The following is a 22,844-nucleotide window of genomic DNA, read 5'->3' as shown; positions in this document are numbered from 1 at the left end:
AGCTGCTGTGCTGACTCGTCCTAGCAATATTCCAGGCTAAAAGATTTGATTCCATAGACACACAGGTATGGATTTATAGAGCACACTGGCACACACCTGTTGTGGATGGTGTCAGAAGCAAAGGAAGGCTTCTGGGTCTACCAGTCTGGAAGGCAAGGCAGGGAGCTGCTGGGAGTTGGCAGCAGGGCCTCCAAGTATTCATGGGAGCAAGAGTTGTTGCAGATACAACCCATCACCTGCTCCATGGGGCAGGCCCAGAAGCACTGGGGATCTACAATGCCTACCTGTGGGAGCAGAGAAGGCCACTTAGAGATATACAAGGGCCCTGTGCTCCAGGCAAGACTGGCACGTGAGAAAAAGCACACGTTCCTTCCATTGCGCCAGGTGGGAGCTACGTAATGAAACTACACCGAGTGGATCTGAAATTAGAGAGTGAGTCGTTTGATCTCGGTCCTGTTTCAAGTCACAGTTTTTCACCCTTGCACAAGCTGGACAACCCCACAGCTATAAATCTAGGACAGATTGAGCAAACCAGCCTAGATAAAATATGAACCTTGCACTGCAACTCAAATTAAGAGGCTGGGGCTGGGAAAAAGCTTGGTTAACTGTGTTTTCCATTAGTGTTTATTTTCCTGCAGCTCTGTAGTTCCTGATCAGAATAGGGAGCACTGGAATAGTATGGGAGAGGGGCCATAGCCTCAGGATATTTCTGGCCCATCCAACAGCTGGAAGTGCCTCACTAGCGTGATTAAGGGCTTATCTGCATGAGACATTACTGTGCAGCTGGGCAGGGTATAAATCTACAGCCCACTAAATTGCCGTGTGGCAACGTCCCATGTAGATACTGCTACAGTGCAGCAAAAGTCCCAGAGGCCGCTTTAGCTACTACTACTTGTAAAGTGCAGGAAGGCTTGGTCTGTACTTCAAATGTATAGCAGCCTGGCTATGTCTCTCAAGGTGTGAAAAACCACACCCCTAGTGCCAGAGCTATGCCAGCAGAACCCCTAGTGTAGACACAGCTGTGCAAACAGCTGAGTGCTAATGTCATGTGGGGAGTTGGTGTTCCTGGACTGGCAGGACTCCCCCTTCTGGCAGTGGCTCTGTAGTATAGACACAGCCTAAGTCAAAGCGCTCTCAGAACTTTTCCATGCACTGAGGCAGTGGCCACATGAGACATTGCTGCCTGGCAAGCTAGCGCCCTGTAGAGTCACATCCTGGCTTACTGCACCCAAAGATCCCGTGTAGACAAGCCCAAATTCATTGGTTTTCAAGAGTTTCCCAGCCCAGCTTCTCAAAATCAAGTGGGCTGTTTGGATACTTCTCTGGAATTCATCCAACAGTTTTGGGACCTTTCTGAAACTGAGGTTCATCCAGCACTAGCAGGGAGCAGACACTCAGCTGCTGTAGCTCGACCTAGCTCCACAGAACTCAGCGAGCTCAATCCTCCGGTAGCGTATATTTACATGGTTCAATGGCGCCACAGTGACATACACCAGCTGAGAGTCATCTCTACAGACTGTATCTTCTGGACGCACGGCAGCAGGTCAAGTTCAGCAAGCAGGCCATGTGGGAGATGACTAGGCAGGAAAGGCACGTATCCCTTCCCGATTCTCTTTATTTACAGACACAGCAACATCCCGGGGTTCAGTGAAAAGAGCAAGCAGCGCCGACCTAGCAAAGCATTTGCTCCACACACAGACAGTGCTGCCCCTGCAGTGAGGGCTGTGCAAGCACAACTGGTTTGTGTCCTTAGGGGTGGTGGGTGGGTTCGTGCAGGATCCGTGGTGTAGTAAAACGGAATCCAGCTGGCTGACCAAACAGTAATGCACCGCTCCGTGCCTGGGCCTCTCCTCTGCCTCATGCCCATCAGATGGGTGCTACTTCCATCGGCCGCCAACCACGCTCTTCCCACGGGCAGTCTTGGAGCTGGAAGGGAAGCAGAGAAGCACCGGCTGAAAGGTGTTACTTCGAGGGGCTGTGAAGAGAGAGCTGAGAGCAGGGAGGGGTCTGGGTTCCCCAGAGGCTATGCTCTCTGCCCAGTTGGAGAGGGAAGGGAAGACTGAAGCTCACTGCAAACAGTGAGGAAATCCCTTGGGCAGCTTTCCCTGGGGCCAAATCCTGGTCAAGGGGCCTTTACCATTGGCTTTCATGGAGCTAGGAGTTGGCTCTTAGAAAACGCATTTCACAGACAAAGGTTGGACCCAACAAGACCGGCCAAAAAACTCTTTGCCAAGGCAGGTACGTCAGTCAGAGTCTTTAGGAAAACGGGGAAGAAGTTAATCCTGAGGACTCAGCCAGGATAGAAACAGCTGCACCATGTCCCCCTTCACCAAGTGGCAGTGATGGTGAGTGGGTGTTATCAGAGTGCACTGGGCCCAATTCTTTTCTCATGTACGCTGGCCCTCCTGATTTGCACCAGGTGCCAGTGAGAAGAGAATCAGACCCAGTGGGGGCAGGTGAAATGGTCTTCTAAGAGCACTCCAGTCCGTGCGTTTTATAGTGAAAGTCACCAGCTCTTCTCACTTGGCCCTTCTGACCCCGACAGACGGGGAAGGGCCCAGACAGTGGTGCAGATGTGAACACAAGCTAAGATGGTGTCTCTGTGGTCATTAGTACTGGCCAACGTGTTAAAGTGCCTGGGCCAAACCCTTAGCTGGTGTAAACTGGCACAGCTCCATTACAGTCAGGAGAGCGATGCTGCCTTACACCAGGAGGGATCCGACCCCAAGTCAGTGAGGAGAAAAGTGACCTTTATTTCCCAGAGTTCAGAACAAACTCCCAACTCTATCCTGGTAGCCAGTCAATAGGGCTTGGGCCTTCCCTTCTGCCTCTGCCAGGGAAGAGCCCTGCTATTGCTAACTCTTCGATGACCATGGCCCATCCTGGGGCAGAGAGGACAGGCTGAGATTGCCCAGGTGCCACAAGCCCCGAAGCCTGTATATCTCCAGCTGCTTTCAGTGCCTGACAAGTTCAATGCCTCAGAAATTCCTTCTGTTTATAAGGGTTATTGCATCCAATCAGGGAAGAGAAACCACTCCATGTGACTAAATGACCAATCACAGAGCTCAAGATCCAAATATAACAATGCTCTAAGGAGTGAGATTTTTTTACTGTAATCACTGAACCCTTCCAATAAGCTGAGCCCAAAAGAGCCGGGTTTCCTTCTTGCTCTGGTCTATTTGCAGCTGCCCTGCTCAAGCCTCAGGACACTAGGAAAAGTGGCCTTGGCAAACATACCATGGTGACAGAAAGTTGCTTAGACCACTCCTGGTTTGCCCTCCCCAGACCCAGCTTCACTTCAGACCGGTTTCCCCATGCAGCATGCATGCAGTGTAAACCCAATCAGCCCCATGCAGCACAAGGACAGCCATGCTACTCACCCTTTGCTGTAGGGCCGGGTCATGTCAGAGGGGAAGAGAGAAGAGAGATTTGGTGTAAACAGTGGAGAATGCTCCTAGCCGCCACATGACTGGGCCTCAGATTCTCAGAGAGCAGAGTCTAAAAGGCGCTGCTATCACAGAGTGACATTTACTTCTCTGTATGGGTTAAAGATTGGCTGACGCCTCAAGGCAAAGGCCAAATGACTTGCTAGCTACTGGGCTTCCCTCGTCTCTTTCTGCCCCTTGCTCTTGATTACTAGAGAGACATCGGCGCGGGAATGTGATCCCGATTCCTCACCAAGTTCCGCTGCTCTGACAGCTTATTCCCATTCCCCTCCCAAGTACGAAATGACCCTATGCCCAAACTGCCCCCAGCCGTGTGTCAACATGTAGCTGCAGCAGGGTTTGAGTTAGGTGTGTGACAGAAGCAAAAGGAGATGGGCCTGGAGATGTAACGCGTGGAGCTGGCTGAAATGTTCTGAAATTCAAAATCGTGATTAAAAAAAGGGACAAATTTTTTTAGAAGATTTTCACTAAAATGATGTCCCCCCCCCTTTTTTTTTAGAAGCTCTAGTGACGCACCTGAAATCACTCTCACTCACTCTGATGAGAATCAGGAGTAACCCCCTGAGGCCAGATTCCTCTCTCATTCATGGCATTGAAATCAGTTACACCGGTGTAAGAGAGCAGACTGAAACCCGCTGATCCTCGTAAGGAGATCAAAATTAGAGGGAAGAAAAAGCAGGCAAGAGAGAACTGGATCCAAAGAGGCTGGTGCCCTGCCCTCACCTGGTGGAAATGGGAATTCCCAACATTCAGTGGAGACCCTCTAGTTTACCAGGGGATCTGACCCAGAATGGGCCAGGTAGGATCCACGGCACTGGAGGGCCCGATCCTGTCATCCTTACACCATGTGACAGGACTACTGAGGCCAGGATACTGGTTTAGATGGACCATCGGTCTGAAACATTCAGGATTGGGCCCCTCTCTGTGCTATTTGGGCTGGCTGGAGAGAGGACATGGCTTCCAGATGACTTACAGCAGTCTGGGCGGGTTATCACACTGCCTGCATTTGCCCCACAGAGGGCATCCCATCCCCGGTCCTCCGAAAGAGAGTGGAGATTGAGGGGGCCTCCTGTGGGGGTGGGGCAACACCCCACACAAGGAGCTGGGGATATCACCCGCTAACCCTGTGGGTTCTGAGATCCACTGGAGGCAAGGAGCTTCCATACACAGGCCCTCACGCTATCCCCCTGCAGGAGCAATGGTGCCAGGCCCCCAGAATCCACTGCAGGTGGGTCTCAAAACCAAGAGCAGCTCAAAGAACGGCAACACGGGGAGAAGCAAAAATCAGAGCCAAAGGGGCTGGGAGGGGCTGGCAGCAGTGGGTGTGGGGAGGAAAAAGGAGCTGAGTGGAAGAGAGAGAGGGGAAGGGTGGGGGACGAGAAGAGACATTGGGAGGGGGAAAGGAGGAGGGAGAAACTCAAGTGAAAGAAAGGAGGAGGGAAGGGAACACAAGGGACGAAGGCTCAGCAGGGCCCCGGAGAGCGAGTGGGGTAAGAGGGGAGGGGAACAGTGGTGGAGGAACAAAGCAAAGGGGGGCAGGGACCCTGAGAGCCGAGGAGGCAAGACAAGAGACGGAAGAGATCCTGCTATGATGAGAAAAAGGAGCTGGGTGTGTGTGTGCTGGAATGATGAACTGTATTATACCATTCAGTCACCAGGTGATGCTATGTATGTGTAAAATATTGTGCTTAAGCTAAACTCAGCCATACCTGGCAGTGCGTTAAAGCAGGGGTCCCCAACCCCCGGGCCGCGGCCTGTTAGGAACTGGGCCGCGAACCGACCCCTAGCACATCAAGCGGCGTGTCTCCGGCGGGGCCCCTGAGACCCGCCCCGCTCAGAGCCGCATGGTAAGGGGGCGGGGCTGCGAGCTCCGGGCTGAGCTCAGCTGCCTCCGCTCGGCGTGGAGCTCCCAGCCCCGCCCCCTCCCCACGCAGCTCTGAGCGGGACGGAGCTCAGGCCCCACCGGAGGCACGCTGCAGCTGTTCAGCGAGGCGCTGAGGCTCTGGGTGAGCGGGGAGCCGGGGGTAAGAGGCTGGGGCCAGCAGGGTTGGCTAAGGGGCAGGGAGTCCTGGGGACAGTCAGGGCACAGAGAGGGGGCGGAGGTTGGGGGGGCGGTCAGGGGCAGGGAATGGGGGTTGGATTGTGGGTGTTCGGGGGTCTGTCAGGACTCAGCGGGGTGGATAGGGGTTGGGGCAGTCAGGGGACAGGGAGCAGGGGTGGGGTCCCGGGGGGGTGTCTCTGGGGGATGGTGAGGGGACAAGGAGCAGGATGGGTCGGGGATTCTGAGGGGGGCGGGCAGTTGGGGGGACAGGAAGTGAGTGGGGGTCAGATAGGGGGCAGGGCTCCCACTAATTCTGCATTATGGTCAGTTGTATAATTATTTCATTATATATTACAATAATAATAGAAATAAAAGTACAAAAATAAATGTAATGCGCTTGAATCGTCCCAAAACCATCCCACAGGTCCGCAGAAATTTTTTTTTCTACGAAACCGGTCCTGGTGCCAAAAAGGTTGGGGACCGCTGCGTTAAAGGATCATATGAGGAACACATCTAGTGTGTATCATGCTCAGAAGTAAACTCTGGAGCCTGTCTATATCTGATCCATGAGCATGACATGGGGTCACAAGTGGGATCGAGAAAAAGGATGGAACAACTCCAGCTGTCGTAAAGAAAAAATTCACTGCCCAGATCATGTATGATAGTGGCACAATACCAACCCCCGCCCCCCCATACACACACACTGGATGGCTTCCTTCCACAAGTGAAAGGAGTGACAGTATTCTCCAAGGTGGATGCCTCAAGCGGATTCTGGCAAATTCCTTTAGCCAAAGACAGTGCTAAACATGTATTGCACCTTTGGGAGATTTTGTTTTTGAAGATTACTTTTTGCGATCACCGGTCCACCTGCAAGTTCGCAAAGAAAGATGGCAGAACTGTTAAACACAAACGGAGTTATACTTTTCATGGATGATATTCTGATATATTGTTCTTTGATGGAAGAACAAGAAAACCCTCAATGAAGTCCTGAGCCTACATCGGTCAGTCCAGACTGAATCTAAAGCTATACCAGGCAAAGTGCATTTTCTGCCTAACCCAAATCTAGTTTTTGGGACAGACAAAGATGGAATCAGTCCTAGCACTAAGAAAGTAAAAGCCATTCAAAAATGGAATACCTTCATTGGTGGAATACATTCACCAGAACTGAGACATGTACTAGGGATGGTAAGTTACCTTGCTCGATATCAACAAGGTCTCTCTGCAGTGATAAAACCACTGATTGAACTGAACACTTTTGGGCTATGGTAAAAGAAATGATCTCCATTGCTCCAGTTCAAGTACTATGATATGCACAAATCCACAATCATCAGTGCAGATGCAAGTAGCTATGGACTAGGCGGTGTATCGTTGCACCAACATGGCTCTGAGTAGAAGCCAGCTGCATTTTGCTCTTGCCCACTCACAGAAGCAGAAAAACAATATGCACCAATTGAAAAGGCCTGGATCAAGTACCACTAAGATGCCAATGTCTGTTGCAGAGGTTGATGCAATTTAACCTAATTGCTAAATATGTTCCTGGGAAAACTCTGGTAGTAGCAGACACAGTCACAGAGCCCAGCATCACACTCAGCTAACCATGAGCTTAAAGATGATGTAAAGGTGTCCGTGGACACAGTTGACACATACAGACCAGTCTCAGGAAAAAAAAGACTACTCCATCTACAAAAAGCATCCTTGACAGACACGCAACTTCAGGAAGTTCTAAGTTACTTGGGTCAGCTACCCCAATGTATCTAAAAAGACACTAAGTAAGTGACAAAAAGACTACATTGCACGCAGGGGCGGCTCTAGGTATTTTGCTGCCCCAAGCACGGCAGGCAGGCTGGCTGCCTTCCGCGGCTTGCCTGTGGGAGGTCCCCGGTCCCGCGGATTCAGCAGCACGCCTGTGGGAGGTCCGCCCAAGCCGCGGGACCAGCAGACCTTCCGCAGGCATGCCGCCGAAGGCAGCCTGCCTGCCGCCCTCGCGGCAATCGGCAGAGCACCCCCAGTGACTTGCCGCCCCAGGCACGCGCTTGGCGTGCTGGTGCCTGGAGCTGCCCCTGGTTGCACTGCGCAGATAATTAAGTCAAATGGACTTATGATGAAAGGCAACTGCATTGTAATTCTAAACGAAATGAGAGGAGAAATCCTAAACCTCATCCACGAAGGACATCAAGGATTAACTAAATGCTGTGAATGGGCCAATCCGTTGGTGTGGTGGCCAGGCAGCAGCAAGGATGTAAAGAATAAAGTATCTGCATGTGAGCATTGCAGAACTAACAGACCAATGCAACACAAAGAACCTTTAATAACTACACCCCTACCAGAGAGACCTTGGAAGAGACTAGCTGCAGATATATGTGGATTCAGAGGACATCATTACCTAGTCATTGTGGGCTATTTTTCCAAGTATATAGAAACACTTTATTTGAAAGACAACATGTCACAGTGTTATCGAAACACTGAAGTGCTCTTTTGCTTACCTTTAGTATTCCAGAACTAGTGACTGACAATGAACCACAATTCACAAGCTATTGGATATTGTCCTGCACAGCTCCAGGTGGGATGACAATTCAAAGTCTTTTCCAAAACTGGAACAATAGTTCTAGCTCCAAAGTGGCCAGACACAAAGACAATCGCCAAACTGGATAAAAAGGCTCACAGAGTTCACGAACACTTTTACAATAGACTTCACTCAGAGCACCGCTGGGTCTAGAACCAGGTGACTAAGTTCATGTCAGACTGGATGGACAAGATGGATGGTTGTCAATAAAAAACATGTAGTGACCAGATCATGTGATCGAGACTGACATTGGAGAGCTCAACAGAAATCGTCAACACCTACTGTTTGTTCCTCAGAAAGATCAATCAATAGAGCAAACTCTACAGATGGTGGATGCAGAATGAGATGACGACTCAAAGATTCCAAACCAACCACAGCTAGTCATTGCAACTAATGGACAGCCAGATGAGCAAGCCGTTATGCATTCCGGTCATGTAATTAAAAAACCAGCACGATTTCAGAGACACTTAGACTGACCAGTACTGAATGTCAAAAACAGCACGATAGTGTAAATATTGCAAATGGTAGGAATGTAGAACTTAAAGGGGGTGATGTAACGGAATGCTAACTATATTATACTGTTCAGCCCCCCCATGTGGTGGTGTGTGTAAAATACCTTATTTAAACAAACCTCAGCCATAACTGGCAAAGCATAAACTGACCTTATGGTGAACATACCTGGTGTGTACCTCACTCAGATGTAAGCTCTGTAGCCAGTCAATATCTGATTCAAGATCATGACAAGGGAGGCCAGTAGCAGAGGCTTATGACCACATCATCAGGGTTTGAACCCAGCACCTCCAGCACTCACTGCTGACAGTTGAGCTAAAGGAGTCTCAGCTGGCAGCTAGAGTAGGTTGTCATCTTCTCCGTGGGCCAGCCACTAGAGGTGGATGTGGCTCGCCCTGTGCCAGATTAAGGGAGAAGTGATGCAAAGTGGAAGTGACATGGAGACAGGGAGGTCAGAGGAAAAAAACGGTGGGGAGGTTGATGGGTTAGAGAAGCAGAGGAAGAAGGCAGCCAAAGGAAGAACAGGGAAATGTGTATGCAGGAGCAGAGAAGCAGGGGTGGCTCTAGGGATTTTGCCGCCCCAAGCACGGCAGGCAGACTGCCTCCGGCGGCTTGCCTGCGGAGGGTCCGCTGGTCCCGCGGCTTTGGTCGACCTGCCGCAGGCGTGCCTGCAGGCGGTCCTCCGAAGCCGTGGGACCAGCGGACCCTCTGCAGGCACGCCTGCGGGAGGTCCACCAAAGCCGCGGGACCAGCGGATCCTCTGCAGGCAAACTGCCGGAGGCAGCCTGCCTGCCGCCCTCGCAGCGCTGACAGAGCGCCACCCACGGCTTGCTGCCCCAAGCACGCGCTTGGCGTGCTGGGGCCTGGAGCCGCCCCTGCAGAGAAGAAGAGGGAGGATGAAAGTACCAGCAGGATAAAAACCCTGTATCTGGATCTTCTCTGTGTGCCTGTGAATGTTCAGTAGAAACGGGGTGAAGGAACAAAATACAGACAAGGAAGAGATAGGGGAGGGAGAGGAAGCAGAGAGGGGAGGGGAGAGCTGAGAGCCATGGCGGCAACAAGAGGGGAAAGAAGAGGGTCAAGGGGAAAGGCAGAGAGCAGAGCAGGAGAGTGGTGAAAGAGGATGGCGGAAGGGAGCCGGGGAGGCAGAAGGCAGCCCTGGTACTTACACCTTCTGGTGATCGCTAATGCGGTTTCGGAGAACGTTAATCTGCAAGAGAAATACAGAAGGACAGTGAGGTGGGGCTGACACCTTGAGTTGGGCAGAAGGCTGCCAAAGGGCAGCAGAAGACAGAGCAGGAAATGGTCTCCCCTAATTGACCCTCTAGAGCGGCCTGCCCACGTAGTTCAGTCCACAGCTCCTGCTTAGTCCAGGCCAGGACATAGGGAGACCCTTGAGGTGATGCTGGGTAGCACAGGCTGTGTTAAGTCAGGCTGGGAGCTAGAGAACCACAGGGCAGGTCTGTGATTTGCAGCTCCAATAGAGAATCCCCTTTCTTCTCATCACGGACCAGTCCTGGCTCTCTTCTGCTGCCAAGGGCACTTTCAACCAGTGCATGGGAATGCAGAGAGCAGCCCACATGGCTGTTCTCAGTGGCCTCGGGTGAGAGGCACTCACTGCCTGCCTTCCGTAGAGGAACTGAAGGAGATTCTTTCGCAAGGCCAAGCCTCTGCAAGTTTTCTTCACCATGCTTCTCTCCTGTATGACCAGCCTCTCCAGGCCAGCCACAGAACAACGCTTTCTGCACAGAGATGAATGGTAGAGCCCTACCTCCATGGTGGTATGGAGCAAGTAACAGCTGTTCTCAGCTGTGCCTAGAGGGGGCAGCAGCCATCCTGCCAGGGCTCCCGTGAATGACGAGACATGGGCTCTGTGTCTATGGTACCTGGGCTACATGGATCTGATGTCTCCTGTGCAAACTTGCTACTGCACTGTGCATCTCCAGCCTCACACATAGCTCCTATGTATCCTGCTTGTAGGGACCAAGTGAGCCATGTGCACAGGAGGAAAGGAAGGTGGATGGCTGGCGTGGGCTGTCACCAGCTGGAAAACAAATCCATAGATGGCTGGCTAGGAACATTGGCTGTTTGGCTAATGAAGATCCAAAACTGCTGACTCAGTTTGTGCTCCAAGCACAGGGACAGGAAGGACAGACAGTTATTGCTCATCAACAGTCGAGAGAGGGCTCGTGTACTTACCCAGACATGCCCCATGGCAAGGGACGCATGGCTTCCCTTACTGAGTAAGTCGAGGTCCTAGGTAGCATTGCAAGCCAGGCAAGGTTCAAACACACTTCACAGAGAGGCACAGAGAGAGCAGACAGCATCCGGGCCCACCCAGACCCGAGGAAGGCAATAGCCCAAATCAGTCCTTACTCTGCACAACTACCCCCACACAACTATATCCACTCACACACCCACCTCCTGATTCACCCTGACACATATCAGAGAGGATGAAGCCAACATCTTCAGAAGTGGCTACTTGTTTTGGGCCCAAGGCGTCTCAACTCAAGTTCCCCAAAATGGAAACGCCCAATGTCAGTGGCCACTTTTGATAGTTTGGTTTTAAGAGCAAAAACAAGGATGTGACCTTTATATAGATAACTATAATGGGAACATCTAGAGTTATATTAGATTCAGAGATTTTAAGGGTATTAAGAGATTTCCCAGATATTGCATGATTTATTCAAAATTAACATCAATGGGCCAGAGATCTCCTCAGCCAACTCTTTTAGGACTTTTGGGTGCAAGCTATCCAGGCCTGCTGATTTAAAAATTAGCAGATACTGTTTAACATCCTCCTCAGTAATTTATCATCCTCATCTGATGAGTACATCAACCTGCTTCTTGCCAAATACAGAACAGAAATATTTATTGAACACTTTTGCCTTTGCTGCCACATTAACAATTTTACCATCACCATTACTAATGGGCTTATATTATTGTTAGGATTTCTTTTGTTCATGCTTATAAAAACTCCTCTTTATTGTCCTTAGACCTGCCAGCCACGACATTTTACTTGATGTCTTTTGCTTCTCTCATCAATTTTCTACACTTCATAACCACTCATTTATATTGCTTGTGATCTATTTCTCCCCCCGCTCCATTTGATTTTTATTTATTTCTAAATTGATGTCTTCAATTCTCCACTGAACCAGGATGGACTTTTATGCAAAGTTGTCCTACTTCTGAATTATACGATGATGACAATCTAATCAACTCTTGTTTAAGAAATCCCCATTTTTATTCATGTTTTTCTATCTAAATGCCCCCACCCCCCGTTTCAATTTCACTCATAAAACTTTCATTGACTTTGGGAAATTAGCCCTTTTGAAGCACCAAGTATATATATTAGCGGTTTGAATAGTCATCTGTGTGTTCATACTGACAAATTAAGCTTGGAAATGTAAATGTATACTGGAGACAGTAATTAACCATTGAAACAATTTATCAAGGTTTGTGGTTGATTCTCCATCACTGACAATTTTTAAATTAAGCTTGGATGTTTTTCTAAAAGGTCTGCTGGAGGAACTATTTGGGGGCAGTTCTCTGGCCTCTGTTTTACAGGAGGTCCGACTAGATGATCAAAATAGTCCCTTTCGGCCTTGGAATCTATGAATCAATTAACATAATCAGGGCATGATTCTCGGTCGCTAGGCAACCACCAACACCCCATCCAGTAATTAATTAATCTTCATAATGATGGTCAAAATGGAGCTGCTTTGTGCTGGGTGCAATATCTGTGTTAGAAAATCCATCATCTACAATTTTTAGGAATTCTAATGTTTTTCTATTGGCTACAGGAGACCATCAGTGAATGTCTCTCAAACAGAAGTCCCCATAACATCACAATTTTTCTTTCTACACATTACAGCCAGGTAATTAAGGAGTAACTGATCCTGTCCTTTGGTTTGATTCAGTGGTCTATAAAAGACCCCCCACCAGTACCCTGTCCTGGGGCTTTGTTTGTTAGCAGATTGATCCATATTCATTCAAGATCCTGCACTTCTGAGTTATCAATAGCTCTAAAACAGGTAATGGGATCTTTAATGTAGAGCACTCCCCATTTCTCTCACCCCTCTGTCCTTCATAAACAGGTTTCAAAAAAAGGGTTCAGACATGGTCATGCTTCAGGGCATGAGCTGACAAGGGTCAGGAGGAATCTCCCTCTATGAGGAGGATGTTCTATTGCAACATTACTTGCACCTTTCTCTGTTGCAGCAGGTTCTCACCACTGTCAGGAGACTGTAAAAGATAGGGGAATGGGGAAGATCTGGGCTGGCAATTCCTATGTTCTCACTCACTCACCTTCCCATCTATCCATTTGTTACCTACCCCCTAAGTAGACCTCCATCTTAATCCATCCCACCTGGATCTGTGGCTCACAGACACAGATCTCTGCTTGTGCTCTTCCTTATGCCAGCAGGACGGTCTGCTCCCTCTCAGCCGGCCAGCATGTCAAGCACAAACCCAGGCAGGAAGCTGCCGGCAGTGGGCCGGGCGGTACTTACTACTTGCTTAGCTCATCGCAGCGAGCAGTGAGCGTGACAATCTGGTGGAGTTAGAGAGAAGAGACCATTAAAAGGCAGACACAAGCAAGCACTCAGAGGGGCGGTTAACAGAGAGAGGGCCTGGTGCTGTTTTGGGCTCTCAAGTTCACCGCAAGTCATGGGCACTTGGGCTCAGATCCTCAAAGGGAGTTAGGCCTCTAAATGTATCTGAGGATCTGGGCCTAAGCACTTCACAGGATTGAGCCCAAAGCAAAGACGTATAGAAAAAAGAACTAGAGCTACAGGCAGCAGGCTGCAGACACCCTGCTCGGGCTGCGGACACCCTGCTTGGGCTGCCACAGTTAGCCACGTTCAACCGTGGCTTCATCAGCACAACTTCTCAATCACGTGCCAGAGCCAAATTTGGCGAGACACCAGCCATGCCCTAACAGGGTTTAGCACACAACCACAAGGACTTTGCTTGTGCCGAGGGAGCGTGTGGAGGGTGAAGCAATGTTAGCGAACTCTAGGTGTAGTGATGGGTGCACTGGAAATGTGATAGACAGACATGATTTTCAAAGCCAGTTGAGTTATCCGTTCGCTGTGCTAGGATAGAGCATAAAATAATCCAGTCATTAGAATACTTGTGAGTGTACAGAACAGGAGGGCCGGACAGATGGCCGGGTGATTGCTGCTTAGAGAGATTCCAGCTGGCTAGAGAATCCACAGGAGTCTGCGTCTGGCAGGCTGCTTTGCAGTGTTGATAGCTGGTGTTCTGCAATGCTCACGTGGCGTTCAGTAAAGCTCTGGGTCCACAACCTCAGCTGGCACAAACTGGTGTCACTCTGCTGGAGTCAATGGTGCTTTGCCGATTTACACCAGCTATGGGTCTGGCTCAACTCACCTGAGCGCACTGGCCTTGCACTTTTGGAGAGCTGGGTTCAAATCCAGGTTAGGGAATGGGAATGGGGATCTCACCACGACTGCCACCCGCAGGAGAACAAGGGAGCTTTCCTCAGGTTTCCCTGTGATACAGATGGCAGGCTGGGTACAATAGCCTCAGCCGCCTCCCCACGGCAGAGATGGGGCCACAGGTGGAAGCTGAGGTCAGAACAACCCTCACCTCATATTTCTGCCGCTTGAACTTTTCCTGCAGCTCAAATTTCTCAGCCTCCAGGTCGTGGATGCTCTGCCACAGCTCCTTGGCCTTGTCTCTGTGGGGAAAGCCATGGGGAGCCAGTGAGGAGATTCAGGAAGCAGGGGGAGGGCACTGAGGAGTCAGGGGGGCATGGAAGGTTATCATAGAATCATAGAATATCAGGGTTGGAAGGGACCTCACGAGATCATCTAGTCCAACCCCCTGCTCAAAGCACGACCTAATCCCCAACTAAATCATCCCAGCAAGGGCTTTGTCAAACCTGACCTTAAAAACTTCTAAGGATGTCCATGTGATTCACCGAACCACACACAGTTCTGACCCAACCAACCTCCAATCCCAGCTGCGATGAGGTTCTTTAGGCTCTGCCCCCCAACAGGGTAGATACAAGGGACTGGAGCAATGCCTGATTTCACGCTGCTTTAGCGCCAGGTCAGGACCTGCTGCCTATTGGTGCTTAGCCCACCTAGGACCATGTGGTGCCCTCGGTCCATGATGAGGGCATAACACAGGCATAGGGTGTGTGATCACAGCTCCCCCTGGTGGCCAACCCTTGTGACTATACCAGCCTGCTACTTAGTCACAATCCTGGAGTTTCCCTCTTGGCTCCCATGCTGGGGGCTTGTGCTTCTGCTGCTCATGAGTTCAGTCCCAGCTGGCAGCCACAGCAGCTGCACAATGGCAACCGAAGCGCATCCCCCTGGCTGCAGCAAGAGTAATGAGGATTGAGGGCTGACACAGCCCAGAGATCCTGGGTCACAGATCTACTGCTGTTGCTTTCTCACTCCAGCACAGCACACCCACTGCCCTTCAGTGCTCCCCGCTGCATCTGCCCCTCGTCCTACAGCTCAGCCCAGGCAGCCTGGCCACCACAGTCTGCAGCACTGCCCTTGGTGGTGAGGGCTCCTCACACAGTCTGGTACAGGAGCGGGGCAGCTGGCCTCGCTTGGGGTGAATGAAGAGGTGGGAGGGGGCAGGTTGATTTGCTGCCCTTAGGGGATAGGGATGCAAAGGGTTCCAGGACTCAGGCACATGCCCGTGGGCTCTCCACCAGCCTGATAGGTTGTGGGGGGGGGTACTGTCCCGGTCCCTCCCTTATCCTCACCTCAACTTGTCTTCATTCAGGTGGTCGATATTCAGAGGCTTCCGCCGCTCGCTGAGGATCTTCTTCTTCTTCTCCCGCTCTGTTTGCTTCTTCCCACTTTTCTTCTCTGTCTGAAGACATCAGCGGGCCTGAGTCAGAGGGAATTTAACTCCCCCCCCCGTGCCCCAGCTCTCCCCCTCCTCCCCCCACACTGAGCTGGAGTGACCCCCTACAGCCCAATGGCATGGGGAGGTTCTGAAGGGGAAGCCCAGCTGAGCTGAGCAAAATGCCCACCCCAGCCAGTCTTTTCAAGAACCCCACTTGCCATGAGGCTAGTCCAGCGATGGGGGCACTAGGCTGAGACTCAGCAGACCTGGGGTCTAGTGCCAGCTCTGCCACTGGCCTGATGGGTTATTCAGGCAAGTCACTTGCCTGCTCTGTGACTCAGTTTCCCTTTCCCAACCTTTGTCTTATCTAGTTAGCTTGTGAGCTCTTGAGGGCAGGGACTTTCTCACTGTGGGTGTGCAGTACCTGGAACAAGGGGGCTTGATCTTAGCTGGGCCCCTAGGTGGCGCTGTAATACTACCAAAAATGGTATGTCTCCCCAGAAGGGCTTGGGCAGCCCCAAAACTACCAGCCACCGAACACACGGCCTGGAAGACAGGCAGCCTGTTGTGCCAGTAAAGTGCACGCGGCAGAGTCCTGAGGGCTGAGTGCCCTGCACGGGGAAGGGAACAACAAGGCTGCCCTAGGTGACTGCCATGGTTCTGTCTAGTGGGTAGGGAGAGCGGGTGAAGTGTGATGTTCTGGCGATGACCTTATCACACGGGAAATAACATCGCCAAAGGATGCAGGAAGCTTCAGTGAGACTCACTGCTCTCCTGCAGCAGGAGAATCGGCCCCAGGAGTTTTCCGATCTGAGCACAATGTCCTCATAAAACCAAAGGAGGAGAGAACAGTGGAACTGCACCAACAGCCCCTTCCCCACAACCTCTGCCCTCGGCTCAGGCTCCTTCTACCTCACCCCCTTAACACTCCACTTGGGGGCCTTCCTTTCATGGGAATTTTCCCAGCATGCTCCCCTACAGCCGGCCCCTTTAACTGTGGGATGGAGCCCCCAGCTACAGCCCTAAGGCAGCCATTTGTCTCTGGCTACTGCAGGGTGCTGCTACCATGGTGCTAGACTGCTAGTCAGCCCTTGGCTGCTTTAGCGTTGTTTCTTCCTAGCTCTGTGCCCTGAGGGTGGTCCATGTACACTCTCTGCACCTAGAGTCAACCCACCACCCCTGCCACCAGCCACTCAGTTATGCCAGCTCCAAGGACTGCAGCAGCCTGATAGCAAAGGGACCTCTGGTTTTCAGGAACAGAGACAAAGAAACAGAATCAGGAGTGGGAGGAGCAGGCAGTTGTGGCCCGGGTCATTGGGATACCATGGGGACTGGTCCTGCTGCAAAGAGAGATGCTGCCAGGAGGGTCCCCAGTTGGCATCTCATCTCCAGTAGAAAGCAGGATGAAAACACAAGCTGAGTCCTACCAGTGGATTGGGACTCTGGCTACCACCACGATGGCCAGTTCCCAAGGACCCAAGCTGGAATCGTACCTTCTGCAGGTAGCCCCCAAAATGCAGCATGTTGGAGAAAGCCTTCTTCTTCCTGGCATCCTCTTCAGCCTTCTTCCTGGCCTCCTCTTCCTCTCTGCGGGCTCTCTCTTCCTGTCAGGGATAGAGCCAGAGCAAGAAGGGTCTCGAGGGAAGCCAGGGGAACTCACTGCTGCTGGAGAGACAGACTCAGCAGAATGACAGCCACTGGGAACATACAGACAGCTGCAGACCAGACCAAGGGCTGCAGAGTCACATGCCATGACAGCTGCTTACATTCCCATGTACTTTGTCATGAACTCCCCCAAGCAGAAGGGCAAGTGAGGCTCAGAGAGGTGGTCACCGGTGCTGGACATCAGCCTGGACAACAGGCTTTGTCACCACATAAACACAGTCACTTAATGACATGGCAAGTGGCGCAGGCCCCTGTCTGAGCCCCTCCATCAGCCCAGCATCCTCTGGAGCTGCGCGCTGGCTCAGGAGGAAGAAGAGCGCCCTGTGCTAAAGCAACCACCACTTCCTCCATTGCCTGGAGGTTCATTCAAGCTCTCCCCAGCGGAGCGCTAACCCAGCCCAGCCCAGCCTTGTATCGCCTGGGAGAGCTGTGAGCAGCCCAGACCAAGGCTGCAGCTCAGTCAAGGGGCCATGGTGGAATATGTGGCCACCGGCTCCCTGGGCCAAGGAGAGCCTAGGAGTCTCGGCCCCGGGCAGGTCTGGAGTGTCCCCGCTGGCTGATCTAGAAGCTGCACTAAAGGGGAGTCCCTCCCAGCTAGAAGGAAGGTCCCTGCAGTACAAGGGGTAACAGCAGCTGCGCCCAGCTGGTTGATGGGGGAGAAGCCTAGACCCGGTTCCATTGCTGGGGGTTGTGTCAGCCCTCCCCTGCTCCGGGAGGTGGGACACTCACAGCCACGCGGGCCTGGCGCTCCTTCTCCCGCTCGCTGCGGATCCGCTGCTGCTCTGCCCGCTCCGCTCGCCGATGCTCCTGCAGGGGAAGAGCAAGGCTTGGGCTTCGAGGCCAGGGGATGACCCCCGCCCCCACATGAGGGCCCCAGGGAGAGCTCTCTCTGGATCCCAAGTGACTAGGGGCCCAGCCCCGGGGGAAGCATTTGCTCTGTTGGTATGGCAAGGAGTGCCCGTTTCCCTGCCACATGACCTCTGCTTCCTCCAGACATGGCTGGGCATCGAGGTGATGGGTGGCAGGACACCACACTACCTGGTATCAAATGATGAAAGATGGCACTTTCCAAGCCCTGAGTCCATGCTCCTCAGTCTGGACTGGACCTGGGTCCCCTCTCCCCTGAGTCAGCATCTTGCTTTTCTAGGGCTTGACCCTGCTCCACCATGTCTTCAGCAGGGACAGAATATGGCCCTTAACTTGAGGACTGGGGGGAGGGGGAGTAATGAGACGATCTGGGGCCTCCAGACGTACAATTCGGTCCTTGAGGGAGATCAGCTCCTCTTCCTCCTTCTTCCTGTTCTCGAAATGGGCATCGATCAGGCCCTGCAGCTCATTCAGATCCTTCTCCATGCGCTTGCGGTGAATGTCCTGTATGGAACATGGCACTGAACCAGCCATTGCTACTGCCCTCCCAGATCAATAGCCACCAGGGTGCTGTGGGAGCTAGGGGCAATCTAAAGAGGAGAGCAGGGGCTGGCAGACATGGTATTGGGTCCGGTGGGTACATACCCAGAGGGACTGGAAGATATAGGATTGGGTACATACCCAGAGGGTCTGGCAGCCTTGGCACGCTGGGTATGTGCCTGGAAGGACTAGGAGATTCTTGCGTGAGTGAATTTAGTGCCAGCCTGACAGCCCTGGTTACTGAAGCCCATGGCTTACCCACCGAGCAGGCCCACATTCTGTTGGGCACCCAATACTCACATCAAAGTCCACTTTCTCCCCACCCGGGATCTTGGGAGGCACCAAGTTTGGCATGAAGAGCCTGCAATCAGAAGCAGAAAGGAAGTTCTTTCCGTTCGGCTGGAAAACGGATTATGGTCTTGTTTAACTCCAGGTAGGAGAAGCTCCTTCGTCGGTTAATCTAGTGTTCATACAGGCCTGTTAGACAGCACACTGCTGTGAAAGGTGGCAGGAGAAAGTAGCGTGCGTGTGTGAATTCAACTGTGTGAGTCAATTTACTATTAGCTTTCTAGGAGCTTTAGGGGCTCAGATAATTGGGTTTAAAGAGAGTTGTGTTGTCATGTTTGGTATGTATAGACTGTAGGCCCCGTTCTGCCATGGAAAGGGGATCGGTCCCTCACACGGGCAAAAATACAATAAATAATTGTCCAAGGTTTTTACCAACGAAAACCTGGCAAATAAGCTTGCAAAAGACGTCATTCGCACACATACCCAGCATATGTAAAGGGGGAGGACGGGTCAGTTTTCAGCACAGGACAATGTAATACTAACTTGAGGCTGCCAGCCAGGGTGGAATAGCAGTTGGGGGTTGTTTTTATAATGAAAACACCTGTCCCTGGGCACCCCCCAGCTCCATTTTACATGGCTCACTACTGAACAGCGGGAACAACTTTGATTCATGGCCAGTTCAAGCTAGATTGGAGCAGTCAGCCTAGACATGACCGACTTGGGGTCCCATTGCTCCAGCCCCCAGGGCTGTCCAGTCCCCCAGTGTTTGTGATAAACAGGCAGAGTATAGGGTGACAGCCCACGATGGATGAAATTCACAAGCACAAAGCACCACTCCAATCTCATGTAAGTCCTGGTCTCAAGCAGTTCCTAAGCCCCCTGCTGGCCCTCGGCATGAGGTGCATTTCACCCTCATCTGCAGTCTAGCGTTTGCAGTGGCAGCTACCAGATAAGTCCCCTAGCCACCTGCACCAGGAAAGCACCCCAAAGGTTTAGAAAACAGACACACTTTCAAGCAAGGAACCAGAAGTGAGCGATGCTGCAGCCCACCCCAAGCTGCTGACAGTACCTAGCAGGTGTTTTTCCCTTGATAGGCTTTATGAGGTCAGTTTCGTCAAAAAGAACAACAGAAGGTTTTGGGGAAGTGAGTCGTCCAGGAGCACTGGGGCAGACGCTTCTGGCCTGAGTTTCAAATATGGGAACCTTAATAGCATCATTGAATGCAGTATCGGGGTGCTTAAGTATGTCAGTAAAACAGCCTCATCATACACAATAGACGGTACATTGCCATGATTTCTGAAATCAATGAGCATTAAGCACCTGAATATCTTGGAGGAACTGGGCCAAAGTGCTTATTGGAGTATCCAGATGTAAATGCCCTGCTAACAAGGTACCACCCACAGATCTCAAAGGAGAGGCCCCATCCTACAGGGGGGGAAATGGAGGCACGGGGTTGGGCAGGGACCTGTCCACACTAAATCAGTGGCCAGACTAAATATAGGACCCAGGCATCCTGGTTCCCAGGCCAGTCTCTTGTCTGCCGGCCCATGCTGCCTCAGACATCAAGGTGCCAGAGTTTGAATACTGAGGGCTTTCTGAAGGTAGCAGTGAGCCTGGGATGCAGATTTTGATTCTCAATCCAGCTTCACATTTGAAAAAGTTTCGCTTGAGGCTCATCACTCTTCTTAAGAGCCCTGCTCAGCTGGAGAGAGGACCATGGATTGAGCTCGCTGACTGGTATTTCTGATGCTTCCCTCCAAACCCCTTTTGTTCCTTTGAATCTCATTGAGATGAGGACGTGGCTAGTCCAGCTCTTCCTTGAAACTGTCAGTAAAAGCAATGTGTGTGTCCATCCAGACCAATTAAGTGCCCAGCCCACTGTTACACAGCAGCATTACTGCATGGGCTTAGAAAGCTGAGCCTACCTGGTGACACTAGGAAGGGTGGAACTGAGGAGTAGGGAGAGAGGAGAGAAGAGAAGGTTTAGAAGGGTGTATCCTTCCCGGGGTCTAGAGCACTCGGTGCTCCCTTGCTCTGTCCATCTAACAGGGAATTGGGCCTCCCAAGGATTCATGGGAACGTTCCCATTCATCTGCAGGAGATTCCTCCACCTGGGCAGGTAGTTCTCTCTCAGGGGATGCTCGGATCGCTCCCGAGAAGGTCACTTCAAGGAATGCATAGGGGGCTCTGGCTGCACTGGAGAATGTGCCACTAGGCTCCTATATCAGATGCCAGAGTGTGAGGCTCTGATTATGCCACTGAATGCACAAGCTGCTCCGGATGCACCAGCTCTGATCACCCTCTCCCTGCTCCACACTCTCCAACTCTCTCTTCCTTTGTTCTCCTTCGTCCCTTCCCCCACTTGCTTTCCTCCTTTCTCTCTCTTCTCTCCCCTCCCCCCCCCAATTTCACTTCCCTTCTCCTGTTCTGGGGCTCTTTAACCCCTACCCCACCCCTTGCCTTTGCTCGAGCCAATACTGTATGTTCTGCACTGTGTACAGACTACGGCAGAACGAGGCTGCACACACACGATCCAAACTTCCCATCCCCCTACATGAAATGCATTTCCACTTACTTGGGCTTTGGCTTTGACTCCCCTGCGGGTCCGTGGGAACCAAAGAGAAACACAGAGTTAATGGCACTTTCCACTTCAACGTAAAAATCGGTGATAGGCCGGGTGCCCCCAGACCCCCTTTGCTCCATGCCCTGCTGAGGGTAAACCTACAGCCTGGAGTCACGTATGGAGGAACCAGGCTGTTAGCTAGGGCTAGAGATGGGCCCAGGCTGTCACATCTGGCCAGATTTCAACCCCCCCATCCACTTAAAGAGTATTTCAGCTCTCAGCATTGGGCCCAGTCTCCTTTCCTACTGCCTGTCCAGACAGCGCTAGCCAGCTGAGAAATCCATTGCATAGGGTAGGCCCTGTTTTTGCCCTGACACTGAGGTACATGCCCCACAACCTGCAGCTGCTTCAGACATTCATAACGTGGCTTCCTGCAGGCTCCCCACCTCATGCAGGCAGGCTGGGTACAGAGGACACATTACCCCAAGAGGCTGCCCAAACTGTCAGTGCAAGCTCGGGCAGTGTCCCCACTGTACATGCCCACCTCAGCCACAGCAAGCCAGCAGCGTGCCCGCACCAGTGTGCCTGAACATAACAGCTCTCCTGGCTGGCATGTGGGTACCAGGTACAGGGCTCACCCCCTATTCAGCCCCACAGCCTACCAAAGTGAATGGATGTGGCACCCTGTGCCCCACCTCCCCATGCCCGCTGGTCCTGCTGCTGTCTAGTGACAGGTGCTCACTCTCATCATGGGGCAGGGGAGAGGGCATCTGGGTGGCCAGGAGGGTTTGCTGTCCCCTTCCCCCAGGAAGGGATGGGTGTATGTGAATGGGTGCTTGTTCCTTCCCTCCAGCCCAACTCTCTGTGGGGCACGGAGAGAAGACAGATATGTTACCTTCCCCAGACTCCTGCTCTCGCTCCCCCTCGGCACCTGTGGGAGAGACAGAGCTTTAGCCCCTGGCCACGTGCCCGATCTACGCCTGCATGGCCGATTAGTGCCACTGCACACGCCTTGCACTCCAGGAGGCAGCAGGGGTGGATTGGGGGGAGGAGGGCGACGACTGAGCCTATCCTTCACTTTATGCCCAGGCAGCACTTCCCACTAAAACAGGGCCACAGATTTTTAGTATCACCATTTTGGGGACTCGAGACGCGGTGGGCCTCAATTGAGCAAAATGGGTTGACCAAGTGACCCTTAAAGAGTGTAGTTGACCAACTGACCACTAGGTGGCATCTTGCCTAACACATCTAGCGTCTGCTATCCTGCCAGCCCCAGCACTGGAAATCCTGTCATGGCACGGTCAGTCTGGGTGCCTCCAGCTGCCTTGTAGGAAGTCGTGGCCGTGGGAGGTTAAGGTGGGAGCTCCAACACAGACATCCATCAGTGGAGCAAGGGCAGCTCCCCATCGTCTCCTCCTCGCGGAGGGGGCAGAAGCAGAGCCCCGTGAATCACAATGGCTTGGCTTCGCAGCGGTGCATGCAAACGTGTTCTTCAGGCCTAGCTCAGGCAACCTGATGCTGCAA

General features: G+C 52.1%; 1 protein-coding gene across 6 annotated transcripts in view; it reads right to left on the bottom strand.

Annotated features, from left to right (window-relative positions):
• Nucleotides 1-1,578: 1,578 nt before the first annotated feature.
• The window catches only part of TNNT2 (troponin T2, cardiac type), a 33,191-nt gene continuing 11,925 nt past the window's right edge, over nucleotides 1,579-22,844 (bottom strand). For 2 of the 6 annotated variants that reach the window (XM_039537687.1, XM_039537692.1), the window contains 12 exons: nucleotides 22,216-22,251; nucleotides 21,333-21,354; nucleotides 20,683-20,706; nucleotides 18,770-18,830; nucleotides 18,317-18,433; nucleotides 17,792-17,869; nucleotides 16,891-17,001; nucleotides 15,312-15,421; nucleotides 14,174-14,264; nucleotides 9,730-9,770; nucleotides 3,381-3,386; nucleotides 1,579-1,926 (listed from right to left, as the gene is read on the bottom strand). In XM_039537687.1, coding sequence (XP_039393621.1) covers nucleotides 1,878-1,926; nucleotides 3,381-3,386; nucleotides 9,730-9,770; nucleotides 14,174-14,264; nucleotides 15,312-15,421; nucleotides 16,891-17,001; nucleotides 17,792-17,869; nucleotides 18,317-18,433; nucleotides 18,770-18,830; nucleotides 20,683-20,706; nucleotides 21,333-21,354; nucleotides 22,216-22,251 — 746 coding nt within the window. In that variant the 3' untranslated portion in view covers nucleotides 1,579-1,877. Of the gene's footprint in view, nucleotides 1,927-3,380; nucleotides 3,387-9,729; nucleotides 9,771-13,071; nucleotides 13,113-14,173; nucleotides 14,265-15,311; nucleotides 15,422-16,890; nucleotides 17,002-17,791; nucleotides 17,870-18,316; nucleotides 18,434-18,769; nucleotides 18,831-20,682; nucleotides 20,707-21,332; nucleotides 21,355-22,215; nucleotides 22,252-22,844 lie in introns of those variants that run through there. The other 4 variants (XM_039537688.1, XM_039537689.1, XM_039537691.1 and 1 more) reach the window with 4 other exon arrangements.

The sequence above is a fragment of the Mauremys reevesii genome, linkage group 4 (assembly GCF_016161935.1).
Source record: "Mauremys reevesii isolate NIE-2019 linkage group 4, ASM1616193v1, whole genome shotgun sequence".
Lineage (NCBI taxonomy): Eukaryota > Metazoa > Chordata > Testudines > Geoemydidae > Mauremys > Mauremys reevesii.
This window is presented reverse-complemented; position numbering and strand designations above follow the sequence as displayed.